Source organism: Rana temporaria, chromosome 4, assembly GCF_905171775.1.
Source record: "Rana temporaria chromosome 4, aRanTem1.1, whole genome shotgun sequence".
Classification (NCBI taxonomy): Eukaryota; Metazoa; Chordata; class Amphibia; order Anura; family Ranidae; genus Rana; species Rana temporaria.
This window is the reverse complement of record NC_053492.1, coordinates 474,487,362-474,502,675: the sequence shown is the minus strand read 5'-3', so window position 1 is coordinate 474,502,675 and position 15,314 is coordinate 474,487,362. Positions and strand designations below refer to the sequence as shown.

General features: G+C 44.7%; 1 protein-coding gene across 2 annotated transcripts in view; it reads right to left on the bottom strand.

The window, feature by feature from the left end:
• The window catches only part of LOC120938104 (zona pellucida sperm-binding protein 4-like), a 30,158-nt gene that overhangs the window by 2,842 nt on the left and 12,002 nt on the right, over positions 1 to 15,314 (bottom strand). Inside the window, exons 1-5 of one of the 2 annotated variants that reach the window (XM_040351816.1) lie at positions 5,723 to 5,945; positions 2,206 to 2,327; positions 1,366 to 1,459; positions 948 to 1,106; positions 359 to 543 (exon numbers count right to left, since the gene is read on the bottom strand). In XM_040351816.1, coding sequence (XP_040207750.1) covers positions 359 to 543; positions 948 to 1,106; positions 1,366 to 1,459; positions 2,206 to 2,327; positions 5,723 to 5,906 — 744 coding nt within the window. In that variant the 5' untranslated portion in view covers positions 5,907 to 5,945. Of the gene's footprint in view, positions 1 to 358; positions 544 to 947; positions 1,107 to 1,365; positions 1,460 to 2,205; positions 2,328 to 5,722; positions 5,946 to 15,314 lie in introns of those variants that run through there. The other variant, XM_040351817.1, reaches the window with a different exon arrangement.

The following is a 15,314-nucleotide window of genomic DNA, read 5'->3' as shown; positions in this document are numbered from 1 at the left end:
CACAGAAATAGGGTTGATGTAGACTATTGGAGTACCAGTTAAGCCAGTTCAAGTCAGATCACTTATGAATGTAGCAAACATACATCATGCTGGAATTCGGAATAAATTATGCAATACTGAGAAGATGGATAAGGTGCCATCATCCTCTCCATTTTTTTGGTCAAAGCCGAACCAATACTCACCAAGTGATATCACAGCCCAAGACCAGAATTGTAGCCAAGAGTTTATGACCAAATCTTGCAGTCCAAGTTCTTAGACCAATAATGTCTTATTGTACATTATACAAGGGAAAGCAAAAGGTTTGCCTGCCAGCACCATGAGGGTCAAACTCTGGATATATCCAGACTGTATTACCCACCTGAAATGCTGTGGTGCAGGATAATGGGAACCTGAACACTACAAAGGAGTTACTGGCATCTACTGTCAGTCCACTGCAGGAGTCCAATCCAATCACCCTGACGGAGTCCAGATGCAGAGATGGCACGGTCAGTTCACTGGACACTGCAATCGCCATGTTTCCATCAAATCTGCATTGTGTGGTCACTGTAGAATACAAGATTGGGTTGTCACCATGTATATCAGAAATTGCAATTATCTAGCCACCGATACTGCAGTGGGCACTATTTATGAATAGTCTAATCTACCTCACATCTGTAGAAGGGAAGAGTGCAAAATTACAGAGCAGACCATAGAAAGTCTTATGGAAACCCAGAGGGTTGTCTAGTGTACCTGAAAGGTCACCATTCACCAAATACGGCTTAGTCTAAAATAAAATGTCAAGTTGGCAAGACACCATTGAGCAAGTATAGTTTTCAGCAAATACATTCTAGACTGGGCTTTAAATGCTTTTGGCAATGCCAAGGTACTACCAACAGCAGGTTATGTTTTGGTTACAGACTGGCCCTAGGCATGTTCAGGCTGATACGGCTTCCCAACATTCTACTTACACTTGTTGCCAAAGAAACAGGGCATTGTGGCATCGCTCGAGGAGTAGCAGCATCCCATTGCAGCACAGGAGTCACTGGTTACAGGTGTGTCAGCACAGGACAGTTTGTCCTCTTGAGCAACAGCAGAGCAGACATCAGGGCTGGGGGCATCCAGGGCTTCTATACAAGAAACAAAGGTCTTCTAGCAACATGCAGTACATCCGATTTATGCAAGTAGGGCTTTAAAGACACAAGGTGTGAATTACCCTTACTTCTGTCCCAATAACCCCCCCCCCCCCCCGTAATAAAGTAAACATTTTATTTCAGGTGGACCGTGCCATGCGATTCCCAATACAACCTGCCTGCAATTGAGAAAGCTGTATAGCTTTGTTTCAGGGGACTATACCATGAGAATTCCCATTAAGATTAGACATGTTACCATTCTGTATTGGACATCTCTTCTCAGTCTTGTATTGCTCAACAGCACCATCAACAATGTCTTCCAGAAGCAGAACCATCATATATTCCTCATGCTACAGAGAAAAAAAAAAAAAATATATAAAACACACACAACCCCCATTACACCAGGAGTCTTCAAACTTGAAACAAAAGGTCTACTTTACAGCCCTTTACTTCTACTCTACTGCCCCTCTAAAAGTTTAAACACAGCCATAGGCTTTGTGGTCAGTGGGAGGAATAGTAACAAAGACCAAAGGGCTACCTAGCCTGCAGGTGGGTTTAGAGACCCCTGCATTACACCAAACCAAGTTGAGCCGTCTCAGCCCATTCTCCCGAAACCTGCTGATCCATGTCCAAACCTCCCATCTTACCAAGGATTCAGGCACTTCATATACGAGTTACCAGGGGCTTTCCACCCATAGCCAGTACAGGTCAAGCATTTGTAGAGCTGGATTTTATTTTTTTGGGTAAGGAAGGGTTAGAGTACTGTCCAATTTGAAAGTTCTCCCTTCACTCCTGTCCTGAAGATGCCACAAGTGAAAACTTCTAAAGAAAGGGCATTGCCCTCAAGAAACAGAACAGGTGTTCCAATTTGATTCCCCTTCACTGCTTGTTCTGGCAACCCATGATCTCCCATTGGTGGCAATGGTTGCCAGACAAACCTAGGCAGTCCTGGCGCTACACACCCAAAGAATGAATCACAATAGCATAGATTAGAACAGTTCTATAGTTCCTCAGGATTCTATTGGGACCCGACAACTTTGGAATTAGTTGGCCCATGATCATATCAAAAAGTCCAAGTCAGTGATGTCAGGCTTACCTCTTCCCTTACGTAGCATCCATCATAGGCAGCAGCGATCACCATTGTGTTATTGGGTCCATGTCTTACCCAGAGCCCACAAGCAGAGTCATTGGCAAGATTCTGAAATTCATCCTGGAAATCTAAAAAAAAAAAAAAAAGTAATTTCTTACTAAAGGCACATTATAACAAACTAGTGTCACATTCACTTCTGAAGGCAGAATGGCACAGGATTAAAAGACCAGCTAAATTACAGAGCCTTGAAATTCACTTTTTTTTTGTAACCTGACAAAAGTGAAACAAGTAAATGTAGGTTATGTGATAGACCAACAAAGTTGCACATAATTGTGAAGTGGAAGGAAAATAAAAAAATTATTTTCAGATATTTGTAAATTCTAGAGCGTTGTGTGCATTTGTATTCAGCGCCTTTACTGATAGAACCCCCCCCCCCCCAAATCTAGTAGAACCATTTACCTTCAGAAGTCACCCAATGTGTAAATGGAGACCACAGGTGTGTAATTTAATGACAGTATTAATACAGCTGTTCTGTCAAGCCCTCCGATTTGTTAGAGAACCTTACTGAAAAGCCGCATCATCGAGGCCAACAACCAGGCAGGAATAAAGTTGAAGGTTAAAGCAGGGTTAGGTTAAAACACCCCCCCCCCCCCCCTCCCATCTTTGAAGATCTCACGGAGCTCTGTTCAATCCATCATCTGAAAATGGAAAGAGTATGGCACAACTAACTGCAAACCTACCAAGACATGGCCGTCCACCTAAACTGACCGGGCAAGGAGAGGATTCATCAGAGAAGCAGCCAAGAGGCCCATGGTAACTCTGGAGGAGCTGCAGAGATCCACAGCTCAGGGGGGAGAATCTGTCAACATAGGGCCGGTGCAAGGATTTTTGCCAACTCAGGGGGAAGGTGCATTTTGGCGCTGACACTGAGGGCATCGGAAAGTAAAGCGCCGCCATTTTTAGCAGCACTATTCAGACGCTAACAGGTTGCTTTTAACCTCCGCTAGCTGCCAAGAAAGGGTTTAAAAAAAAAAAAAAAAAAAAAAAAAAACACAAAGCGCCGCTTTGATTTCAATGGGCAGGGGCGCTTTAGGATTTACTGTCCTGCCAGCACACCGCTCCAGTGTAAAAGCACTTGGGCTTTCTGACTGGAGTTAATGGATCCACTCTTTCAGGGCGCTTTGCAGGCGCTATTTTTAGCATTATAACGCCTGCAAAGCGCCTCGTGTGAAAGGGGTCTTAGGCTACTTTCACACTGAGGAGCTTTGCAGGTGCTGCAGCGCTACAAAATAAGGCCTGCAAAGAGCCTCTTTTCTCACTCCAATGCGAAAGCCCAAGAGCTTTCACACTGGAGCGGTGCGCTAGCAGGATGCTCAAAAAAGTCCTGCCAGCCGCATTTTTGAGGCCCTGTAAAAACGGTGTACACACTGCCCCTGCCCAGTGAAATCAATGGGCAGCGCCACTGAACTGCCAGCAAAGCATCGCTGCTGCGGCGCTTTGCGGCCGGTTTTAACCCTTCTGGGCCTCTAGCAGTGTGCTGGCAGGACACTCCAAAAAGTCTTTGAGGCTCCCCGCTAGTGGCGAATAGCGCCGCAAAAAAACGACAGTAAAGTGCCGCTAAAATAGCGGTGCTTTAATGCCGACGCCGCAACGCCCCAGTGTGAAAGTAGCCAGGTACATGACCAAACAGCCAATCAAATATAGTACTTGCTCAATATGGATTAAATAAATTATAATTATGCATAGCCATAGATATAAATAAAGTGATTTGTACAACAGCAGGTACTACTTGCACAAATCACTTTATTTATGATATCTATGGCTATGCAGAATTATCATTTATTTAATCCATATTGAGCAAGTACTATTTGGCCGCTTGCTTGGCACTGGCAGATGGAACCTGGCTGGCACACGTCATACAACAACCCAACATTACATACTACACATGGATGATATAGACGGTACCTGGCCTCACCTGCTGCTGCCTAAGCCTGGATTTGGGGGTTCCCCTAATTTCAAGTCTCTGTCCTCCACAGAAACCACCTCACATGATGGCCGACGTCACTCACCGACCCACTCGGGGAAAACTTGAAGTCGCGCAGAGGAGGGTAGGCAGGGCTTTAGGCTCCGCCTATGCTAGTCCGTGGAACGACGCCAGTCACACTTTTCAAGAAGCATGGGGGGCGCCTGTCACACTCGGCTCCTCCATGCTGCGCTGCCTGCCAGACAGCTAAGCTCATTTTTCTTTTTGCAGGTGACATGCCGCCGGGGATATAGTGTGGGAGGCGGCCACAGCGCACCTGTAGGAGGACAGGTTTTACAAGCAGGGAGCTTTTTTTTGTTATACTCACTGTGGAACCTAGGGGGTTAATCCTCTGCCATGTGTAAAAAGTTTGAACCTTCCCTTCTTCCACTGTCCCCAACCCACCACTTTATAGAACAGGGGGGACAAGCTGCACATGCACAGTTAGGTGTGTATTGCTAGAGGTTTTTTCCTTGGGAGAGTGCATGTGATCAGCACAGGGCCAGTCAGCACTGTAGACAGGGGGTCCTGCAGCCCCATAGGACAGTCAGGAGAATGAAAGCTCCTCCCACAAGCTTAAACCAGTCACAAGGCTGCTGATGAGAAAGTTAAGCAGTTTATATTTACTAAAATAATTGCATTTCCATGTCCTGTGGGAGACCAGATATAGTGAATGCAGGGTCCTGGGTGTAGTAACATCATTGATACCATTTCTGGTGACAACCAGGGATTCCTTCACTTGGAAAGATTTCCCCACTTCCTGTTTTGTTTGTGGTACAGGAAGTGAAGAGAAATTTCCCCAATGGGGCACAGATTAAAGGATGGGGGAACAGTGGCAAAGGGTGCTCAATTTTTTGTGGACACACCCACTGTGCATCCCCCGCCCACCAGCACTTACTGTGTCTTGGTGGGGGCAGCGTATCATAGTGGCGGTGTCCTCCACGCTCCTCGATGTCTTCTATGATTGGCATGCAATCACAACTCCTGTCGTTTTAGCCAATCAGGTGACAGGTAACAGACCCCAGCACCTGATTGGCGGAGGCAGTTCAGTGTTAGGAAAGAGAAATATCCCCCTGCTCTAAGTCAGGCTCCCGAAAAAGGGCCGGGCATGGCGACCATAGATAGATTCATGCAAAGCACTAATCTATTGGTGATAAGGGGCGCAGCCCCCTCTCTGTCACCCCTTTACAGACGCACCGCCACTGGGAGGAATAATCTCCCATTCCACTTTGTAATAAGGAGGTATACCCATCAGTCACTAGATTTCTAGACATTGGCTACATTCTAGTGCAGATCCTGGATAATATCACACTGATCCCTATTCAACATGTGTTACTCCCATCCCCCCCCCCCCCCATGTTCTGTGAGCCACCAGACAATTAGTAGGAACAGCACCCCTACTTTTGGCAATTTACACCCTAAAATAAATTAAAAATAGCATTTATTTTTTACACACACACACACACACACACACGAAAGAAGGGGGGGGGGTGGACTTACCCAACACTTTCAGGGAAGAGGCCGCCCCTTGGTTGGGCATAGAAAAGGACAATTCCATCTTGTCCAGAGCACAGTGGAGGAGCGAGGAGCTTTCAAAGTGTCCATTGGCCTCACACAGCAACCAGGACAGACTGAAGCTCCACAACAGCAGTGCTAAGCCCATTCCTGTCCTGGAAGATCCCATCTTGATGATCACTTGTAATCCTGACCCTCAGCCCTGACCTGAGATTTATACCCTGGAGAGAGGGCGGGGCTTCAGTCTGATTGGTCAGGGACTGCTATGCACACAGGTGATCCTTATACTTGCAAAGGTGGCCGAGAACTGCTGATTGTGGGTCTCTTCATCCCAATCAAGGCTCATGTTCTGGGAGGATTAAATAAAAAAATAGCATAATTTGTTACTTTTTTTTTACGTCTGTATTTTTTATTTATTTTTTTGCTCCTTTTTCATGTCCCATAAAAGTACAAAAATTGGGTCTGATTTTTGAAAACTGGAGCAAAGAAAGAAAACAAAATGGGTCTCTTCTCCAGAGCAGCCAATAATCCTCACCCAAGAGATCAGATTTTGGTTTAGTTTCCAGTTTCCAATGTGAAGCCCTTAGAGGTTCTGAGGTGTTGTGTACATTTTGTATTATTGTGGAACATTTTTTTCATTTTGTAGCAAACAAATTATAAAAGTAAAAGCTGCAGAGACATTACCAGCCGGGATTTATCTACTTCCCCCACCCCAGGACAATTCTGACTTCTCTCTCCTACATGTAAAAATCATCATTTATTTGCTAAATAAATTACTCAAACATTATATATTTTTTTGCAGAGGCCCTAGAGAATAAAATGGCGGGCTTTGCACTTTTTGATGTCACACAATATTTGTGCAGACGTTTTTCAAATGCAAATTGTTTTGAAAATAATACACTTTAATTAATTTTAGTGCAGACAAACACAATATAATACCCGTTGTTTTTTTTTGGTAAAATATAAAAGATGACGTTACTCCGAGTAAATTGATACCTAACATGTCACACTCGTGGAATGGTGACAAATTATGGTGCTTAAAAATCTCCATAGGCGACACTTTATAAGCCTTTACATTTTACCAGTTTAGAGTTACACAGGAGGTCTGGTGATAGAATTATCGCTCTCACTATAATGTTTGTGGCGATATCTCACATGTGTGGTCTGAATGATGTTTATGTGTGTATGACCTACGTATTCACCTTTGCACCCGAGCAGAGGGGCACTTTAAATGCAGCACAGTGGTGTATCGCCTTGAGGTGATTTAGTTCGCATTTGTAGCGCTACACAAGTTACTCACTCACTCTGGTGTAGTGGTTAGCACTTTCACCTAGTTGCTGGTTCAAATCCCAACTGCAACACTCCCTGCCTGTAGTTTTCATGTTCTCCCTGGGCAGGGCTCGAGTCCTATGAGAACGCCATTCCCGTTAGCAGCGACGTCCTGCAGAGTTGACTGTGCATGTGCCGTTCCTAAGCCTGCAAAAATTTTACATAATTGTATATTTTTGGGCGGGTGCATGTGCAGTGGTGTAATGACGCCGCCTGGCACAATTTTTGGATGGAAGGCAGTAACACTCGGGTGTTGGGGGCCGTGGCACCTTGCCACAGAAGAGAGCAGGAGGACAGTAGCAGTACACTGATGTGAGTGTCTCAGAGGCGGAGCCTCACCACAGCACAGAGGAGGACATTATTGTGGGGGGGTGAAGGGGGCAAAGGAGGATTTTACTGGGGGGAGAGGTAAAGGGGGTAGAGGTGGATATTACTTTCCCGGGAGTTAAGGGGGGAAAAGGAGGCCATTACTGTGGGGGGGAGGGGGTGAAGGGGGCAGAGGAGGACATTACTGTGGGGGGGGGATGAAGGGGGCAGAGGAGGACATTACTGGGGGGGGGTGAAGGTGGAAAAGGAGGACATTACTGAAGGGGGCAGAGTTGGACATTACTGTGGGGGGGGGGGTAAGGAGGCAAAGGAGGACATTACTAGGGGGGTGAAGGGGGCAGAGGTGGGCAGTGCTGTGGGGGCGGGGCTCAAGTCCTGCAGGAACACATGGGAACACACTTTTTTTTATTTTTGAGGTGGGGGGGATCTTAGTTGAGTTGAGTTGAGTTGTCACACTTGACCCCCCTGCCTGCGTAGGTTTCCTCCCACACTCCAAAGACATGCTGGCAGCAGGGCCGTCTTTAATATGGTTTGGGCCCTGGGCAAACATTTTTTTTGGGCCCCCCTCCAGCTTATTTTATTTATTGATTTGAATGGGCTGCCATGCCTTTGTTTCCTGCAGAAAAAGGTGCATTCAGCATTTTAAAAATACAGTTGCCTTGAAATCCATTCTGCTTTTGCACCATGCTACTTACCTGCAGTTCTTGCACCATGCTACTTACCTGCAGTTCTTGCACCATGCTACTTACCTGCAGTTCTTGCACACACAAACGCACGTGTTTTTAAAAGCGTGACCTAAACATCTAAAAATGCAGCAAGTTTGACAGTGCGGGAACTGCAGATAAGTCACAGCAGACAGCAGAATGGACAGACAGTGCTGTATTTCAGTGCTTGATGGGCATAGGCGTGCCGTGTGCGCAGCCTATTACATGAGGCAAATGCTTTTCTTTGCAGGAAACGCAGGCATGGCGGCCCATTCAAATGAATGGGCTGCTGTGCCTGCGCAAATGTGGGCCGCCAAAACACATACATGTGAACCAGCCAGGCCCAAAATAAGCCCATCAAGCAGTTAAATACAGACAGTAATGTCATCTGCTCTGAGGCTTTACTCAGCCTGGACTGCAGGTCTGGTCTGTTATTTAAAGAGTTCCTCTATTTTACACATGGCATGGCATGGGGTCCCATGGTGCTAAAGCAGAATGGACAGGCGGTGCTGTGACCCCCATGCCATGCCATGTGTAAAATAGAGGAACTTTTTAAAACACTGACCAGACCTGCAGTGAATCATCAAATATTATAAAGACTTTGGGCACACTCTACAGAAAACTTCAATTTACAATATAGATTAGCAAACAGTGACATACCTTGAGGAGCAGGACATGAAGAAGTCAGCCTCGGGAAGAGCAAACTGGGGATGTTATAAAATCACATTCTAATTCACTTTTATATGCAAGCAGCACCCAGTGGCAGGAAGGGAGAAGTGCGCGTCTAAAGGGAAGCCAGGGGTGCTGTTCATTTAAAAACACTGGGAAGGGAAGCAGTACTGTCACTGGCTGCGCGCCGCTGATGATTTTCAGCCTTATTTGTGGGCAGCACAGGGGCTTAACGGGAGGCAGGGCCGCCATCAGGAATTATGAGGCCACTTACACAGCTTCAGGCATGGGCCCCCTGGAGCAGAGAACCGGGATGGGGGGTGCTGCCGCCTGAAATTAATAAAGCAGGGGGGGGGGCTGCCGCAAATTTAGAAGCGGGGGGCCATTTACAAAAAAAGAAATAAAGAAAGAAATAAAGAAAAATATATATAAAAAAGGGGTGTAGCCATCCGGGGCCCTGGGGACCTCGGGGCCCTTTAATAAAAAGAAAAAAAGAAATAAAAAATATATATAAAAAATATATTTTAAAAAGGGGGTTGCCATCTGGGACCTCTGTGCCCTTTAATAAAAAATATATATAAAGAAACATTATTAAAAAAAAGGGGGGGGTTGCCATCCAGGGCCCTGGGGACCTCTGGGCCCTTAAATAAAAAATAAATAAAAAAATATATAAACAAAAATAAAAAAATAAACATTTATAAAAAAGATAAAGGGTGTTTGCCACATGGGGCCCTGGGGAACTCTGAGCCCTTTAATAATAATAATAATAATAAAAAAAAAATATATATATATATATATATATATATATATATATATATATATATATATATATATAAAGAAAAAAAAGAAATAAAATATATAAAAAAAATGTTTTTTATAAAAAATAAGGGGGGTTGCCATCCGGGGCCCTGGGGACCTCTGGGTCCTATAATAATAATAATAATAATAAACATTTTTTATATATATATATATATATATATATATATATATATATATATATATATATATATATATATATATAAATATTTTTTTTTTATAAAAAAAGGGGGGTTGTCATCCGGGGCCCTGGGGAACTATGGGCCCCTGGGGACCCCCAAAATTGTCCCTTTAATAAAAAAATAAATAAAAATATATTAAAAAATTGTCCGTTTAATAAAAATATATAATTTTTTTTTTAAATAAAAAAAAAAAAAAAAAAAGGGGGGGGTTGCCATCTGGGGCCCTGGGGGCCTCCGGACCTGCGGTAAAGACGGCCCTGGCTGGCAGGTTAATTGGCTCTCCTGTCTGTATTGGCCCCAGTATATGAATGTATGGATGTGAGTTAGGAACATTAGATTGTGAGCTCCTTGAGGGCGGGGACTGATGTGAATGTACAATGTATATGTAAAAGTGCTACATAAGTACCTAAAATAAATAAATGTGCTTTAAATGTTTTCATTTAACCACTTGCCTACCGGGCACTTACACCCCCTTCCTGCCCAGGCCATTTTTCAGCGCTCTCACACTTTGAATGACAATTGCACGGTCATGCAACACTGTATCCAAACAATTTTTTTATCATTTTCTGCACACAAATAGAGCTTTATTTTGGTGGTATTCATTTACTGCTGAGTTTTTTATTTTTTACAAAAAAAAAAGACCACAAATTTTGAAAAAAAAAATGTTTTTTACCGATAGGCTGAACTGGTGGGCATTGATGAGGCGACACTTATGGGCACTGATTAGGTGGCACTTATAGGCGGCACTGATGGACATTGTTGAATGGCACTGATGGGTGGCACTGGTGGGCACTGATTGGTGACACTACATTACTATACTATAATCATGGCATTAATGATCAGTGCCCTGATCATATTCCTAGATGTCCCCCTGCCTGGAGATGCCGCTGATCGGTTCTCCTCGCCACACACTCTGTCAGTATGAGGAGAGGCATCTCCGTGTTTTCATGTGACGGGCTGTGATTGGACACAGCTGATCACATGGTTAAAGAGCCGCGGACGCGGCTCTTTACAGAAATTGGGGTCGTGCCATGTCCCAACAACACGGCACCCCCCGCGGGTGCTGTAGTGTCATATGACGGCATCCCAGAACGACAGCCACACTGCTCCGCCGTCATTTGATGGTGGGTGGGTGGCCAGCCGGCAACTAGTTAAAAAAAAAATTCCTGGACCTACCTCACGTCAGCACACAATGGGTTAACACCTCCTCTGGTCGAGTCCTGACAAAATCATTACGCTACTCCATGACTCTGCAACAGATTGTATTTTTCTAATGAATTTACATTAAAGTGGAGTTCCACCCATAAATATAACATTACATCAGTAGTTTTAAAAAAAAATCATTAGTCCTTTAAGAATTTTTTTTTTTTTTTAGATGCCTTCAAAGTGTTGTTGCTAGGCAGAATAGTTAATCTTCCCACTTCCTGCACCTAGGTGCTTAATGCTTCCTAACCTACACCGCACAGACTCCTGGGAATGTAGTGGGTGTAACTTTCCAGTAGTCTGTGTACTCCCCAGTCTCGAAGAATCATGTGACTTGGACAGTACAGGTGCTGAAACCTGATCTGAAACCTATTACACTGCTTGTGCAGCACTGAGCATGTGCGAGATCTGCAAGGCTGAAATCCAGGAAGTCATACAGTCTGGCTTCATGATGCCCACACTTAAGATGGCCCCGGTCAATTTCTATTTTATAAAGTGTCTAAATGCTGTAACAACCTAACACAACGGACCTTAGTTTACAGACTAACTTTACTAGAATACATTAAGCTTGTGTATTACAGGGGCATTTATATTTAAAAAGTGACATTGTGGCTGGAACTCCGCTTTACAGTAAATACCATTTTTAAACATTATCACACTATGTGGAACCTTTCTTTAATTTTTGGTTGCATCGTGTGAATACGTGGATATCCTTCTCTTTTTCTCCATGTGAATTCCAACCGCATCTTTCACTGGTAACTTGCTGAGGACCCGCATTGGTTTTATCCGGATCCGTGAGTGTAGCGACCTGGATTTTCACTTTAAACGGTGAATGTCATCATAAGCCTGCATGACATAAGAGGTGTATGCCCCTTTAAGTCCACCGTTTCCGGTAAGCCTTCATACAACCGGTGGTGGTTCCCCTGGCAAGTTTCTATATTTTCCATTGATGACTCTGCTTCCAGTGATGCTCATCCACTGTTACTGTCCATTGTATTAGGACTGTTTGGTTCAGTTCTCTTCCCTTTTCACATTGGTGGACATTCAAGATCATTTTTGATCACTTTTATACTTCATTATTGTGTTTTTATAATCATACAATGTTATTACTTACACTTGGTCACAGAATTTATATTATCATTTTCAAGATTTATATTAGAGCGCTGCACTTTTGAATGTGTATCATTTGCTAATTGTCTTTTGCTGTGCTGCTGCTTTTTATATATTTATTTTTGAGCTACAGAGCGGTATATACTTTTAGTTTATTTTGAGAACAACTCCTCTGGAACCCACCAGGTATTAAGACGCTGATAGAGGAAGAGAGGAAAGCCAGGATTACCAGAGTCCTAGCACCAGTATGCTCTAGTGCAGGGGTCTCAAATTGGCCCGCAGGCAAGGCGTGCCGCGGAAGTGTAGATCGAGATGCATGCAGAGTAGCGCAGGAAGCGTCTGTCATGAGTTCACTTCTCTCTCATGTCACGCTGCTACTCCCCGGCGGCCCTTCCTCTCTTCTCGTCCATCCCCATTTGCTTGTGACATCATCTGGGATGGACGAGAAGAGAGGAGGGGCCGCCGGGGAGTAGCAGTGTGACACGAGAGAGAAGTGAACTTATGACAGACGCTTCCTGCGCTACTCTGCATTTGAAGAGAACAACAAGTAAACGCTGACCTGTGCCCTATGTACCCTGATGTGCTGGGCTCTGTACATCAGGGTACCCTGATGTGCCATGTGCCCTGTCCTGAAGTGCTGTGCCGCATGTGCTCTCATGTGCCCCATGTTCCCTGATTGTGCCCTGGTGTGCTCTCATGTGCCGATATGCTCTGATTGTGCCCCATGTCCTGTACGCTGATGTGCAATGTCCTGATGTGCCGTGCCCTGTACCCTGATGTGGCCTGTTGTGCCCCTATGTGCCCTGTTGTGCTGGGCTCCGTACCCCGATGTGCTGTGCCCTGTTGTGCTGGGCTCCGTACCCGATGTGCTGTGCCCTGTTGTGCTGGGCTCCGTACCCCGATGTGCTGTGCCCTGTTGTGCTGGGCTCCGTACCCCAATGGTGGTCAGTGTGCAGTGTAGTGGTCTGTGTGTAGTGCAGTGGTCAGGATTAATAATGCATTTGCTGGGGGTTAATAATGCGTTCGCTGACACCAGTACTGTTTTTGAAGGTTGAAAGTTTGCATGCAGCCCCCCCCCCCATGGGATATGAAAACTTGTCTTGTGGCCCTCAGGTAATTTGAGTTCGAGACCCCTGCTCTAGTGGCAAACACCATGTATCCTGAACCATGATGAAGTTAAGATTTGCGTAGAAGTGACAAGACCTTTTGAAAGACTAGCCAGCCAATCTCTTGTAGAGTTCTGAGAACCCTCCGTATACTTGACAGAAATCCCTGTCTAGGAGGAGGTGTGGATTGAGAACCCAACCAGCAGACATATGCTGCATGATGAGGTCTTGACCCATGTAGAAACAGAGACATGTCAGAAGATAACAGAGTTGGAACTAGGCATCCCTCTGAGTAATGCACTCCTCTTAAAATCACATCTGCTGAAATCGAGATTGCCGTCCCTAGAGACGGTAAGAACCACGTTGGCTAGCAGAACTTGTTTATTGTTGCTGGAGCAAAGGATGCCTTCTGGCACAGAAGGTTAAGGTGACCGATTAACCAACATGGCCTGAAGTGCTTGACCTGAGGGTCCAACCATCCGAGACCAAAGCTGTATCTTCCAATCAGAAGATGAGCAACCAGATACCCATAAGATTTTATAGGTGGCACAAACGTGAAAAAGGCCAGTAAGCCTCCTCTCCCATAGAAGTGGAGCCCTTTGCTGACTATTTGGTTGAGCACATGTCTCTTCAATTCTTTCTGCACTCCAGGCCAGAACCTTAGGAGCAAAACGAGTTATACATTGACTCTTGAACCACAGTCCTTTCATTCAGTAGACATGTATGCTGAGGCAGGAGGTCAGAATAGTCAGGAAACAAATAGTTTTGTTCTGCACAGGTCTAATGATCACCTAACTTGGCACCATCCACAGACAGCTCAACCTAAATCAAAAGATGAAGCCAATGCCATTTTACTTCAGCCGATTATTAAACATGTGCACTGCTACAATGTGTCCATTCGTTTTGCTCAATTTGGAAATCAAAAATTTTCAAATTCTGGATTTTTTTTTAAATGCAAAAAATAAATTGAAATAACTTAAATGATAGGTATTGGAAGTTCCTTTCAAATTTGGCAGTTAATGTAACAAATACAAAATTATCCGAAATAAAGAATGCCGCATCTAAACAAATAGAACAAAATAAATTTGTGATTAGATAGTTATGTTCCATAAGTTGAGGCGGCATTCATTTTGGAATGTCACAAATTCATCCGAAGTTATATTTGTTACGTTCACCAACAGCCTAATTTGAAATTAAATTCCAATACCTAAATTTTGAATCTTATTTTTCAAAGAACTTAAAGTTCCCGAAATACCATATTCCATAAAACTATTAAATTCATATTACATGGAAGCTGGAGCAGCAACATTACAGCAAGCTTCTAATAGCCAAGTGCAGGGGCGGACTGACAATTCATGGGGCCCCTGGGCAATAGAAGACTATGGGGCCCCTGGGCTTACAGGTGGCCACGCCAGGAGGCAGTGCAGAGGCGGGGCAGCTAAAATCTCAGGATTTTCACATCAGAAGCATGTTGGTTTCAGACACATCAGGGACAGAAAAAAAAGTTTACATACTGTCCCTGGTTTTACTGAGCCTGGCAACCCTGATGGGGCCCACTAGTGACATGGGGCCCTCAGGTCGTGCCCGAGTGACTCAATGGTCATCAGTCTACCCCTGGCCAAGTGATATTACCAGCTTGAAGCCCTACTGTCTACCCCAGGGATATGCAATTAGTGGACCTCCAGCTGTTGCAGAACTACAAGTCCCATCAGGCATAGAAAGACTGACAGCCACAAGCATGACACAGAGGCAGAGGCATGATTGGACTTGTAGTTTTGCAACAGCTGGAGGTCCGCTAATTTTATATCCCTGGTCTACCCAATAGGATTGATTCCATATACCAGGGATATGGAATTAGCAGACCTCCAGCTGTTGCAGAACTACAAATCCCATGAGCCATAGCGGGACCGACAGCCACAAGCATGACAGGCAGAGGCATGATGGAACTAGTAGTTTTGTAACAGTTGGAGGTCTAATTGCATATCTTAACTGTATATGGCAGGGATATGCACAAAGACTCCCCCCCCCCCCCACATTCTTGAAACCTCTAGTCCAGTGATGGTGAACCTTGGCACCCCAGATGTTTTGGAACTACATTTCCCATGATGCTCATGCACTCTGCAGTGTAGTT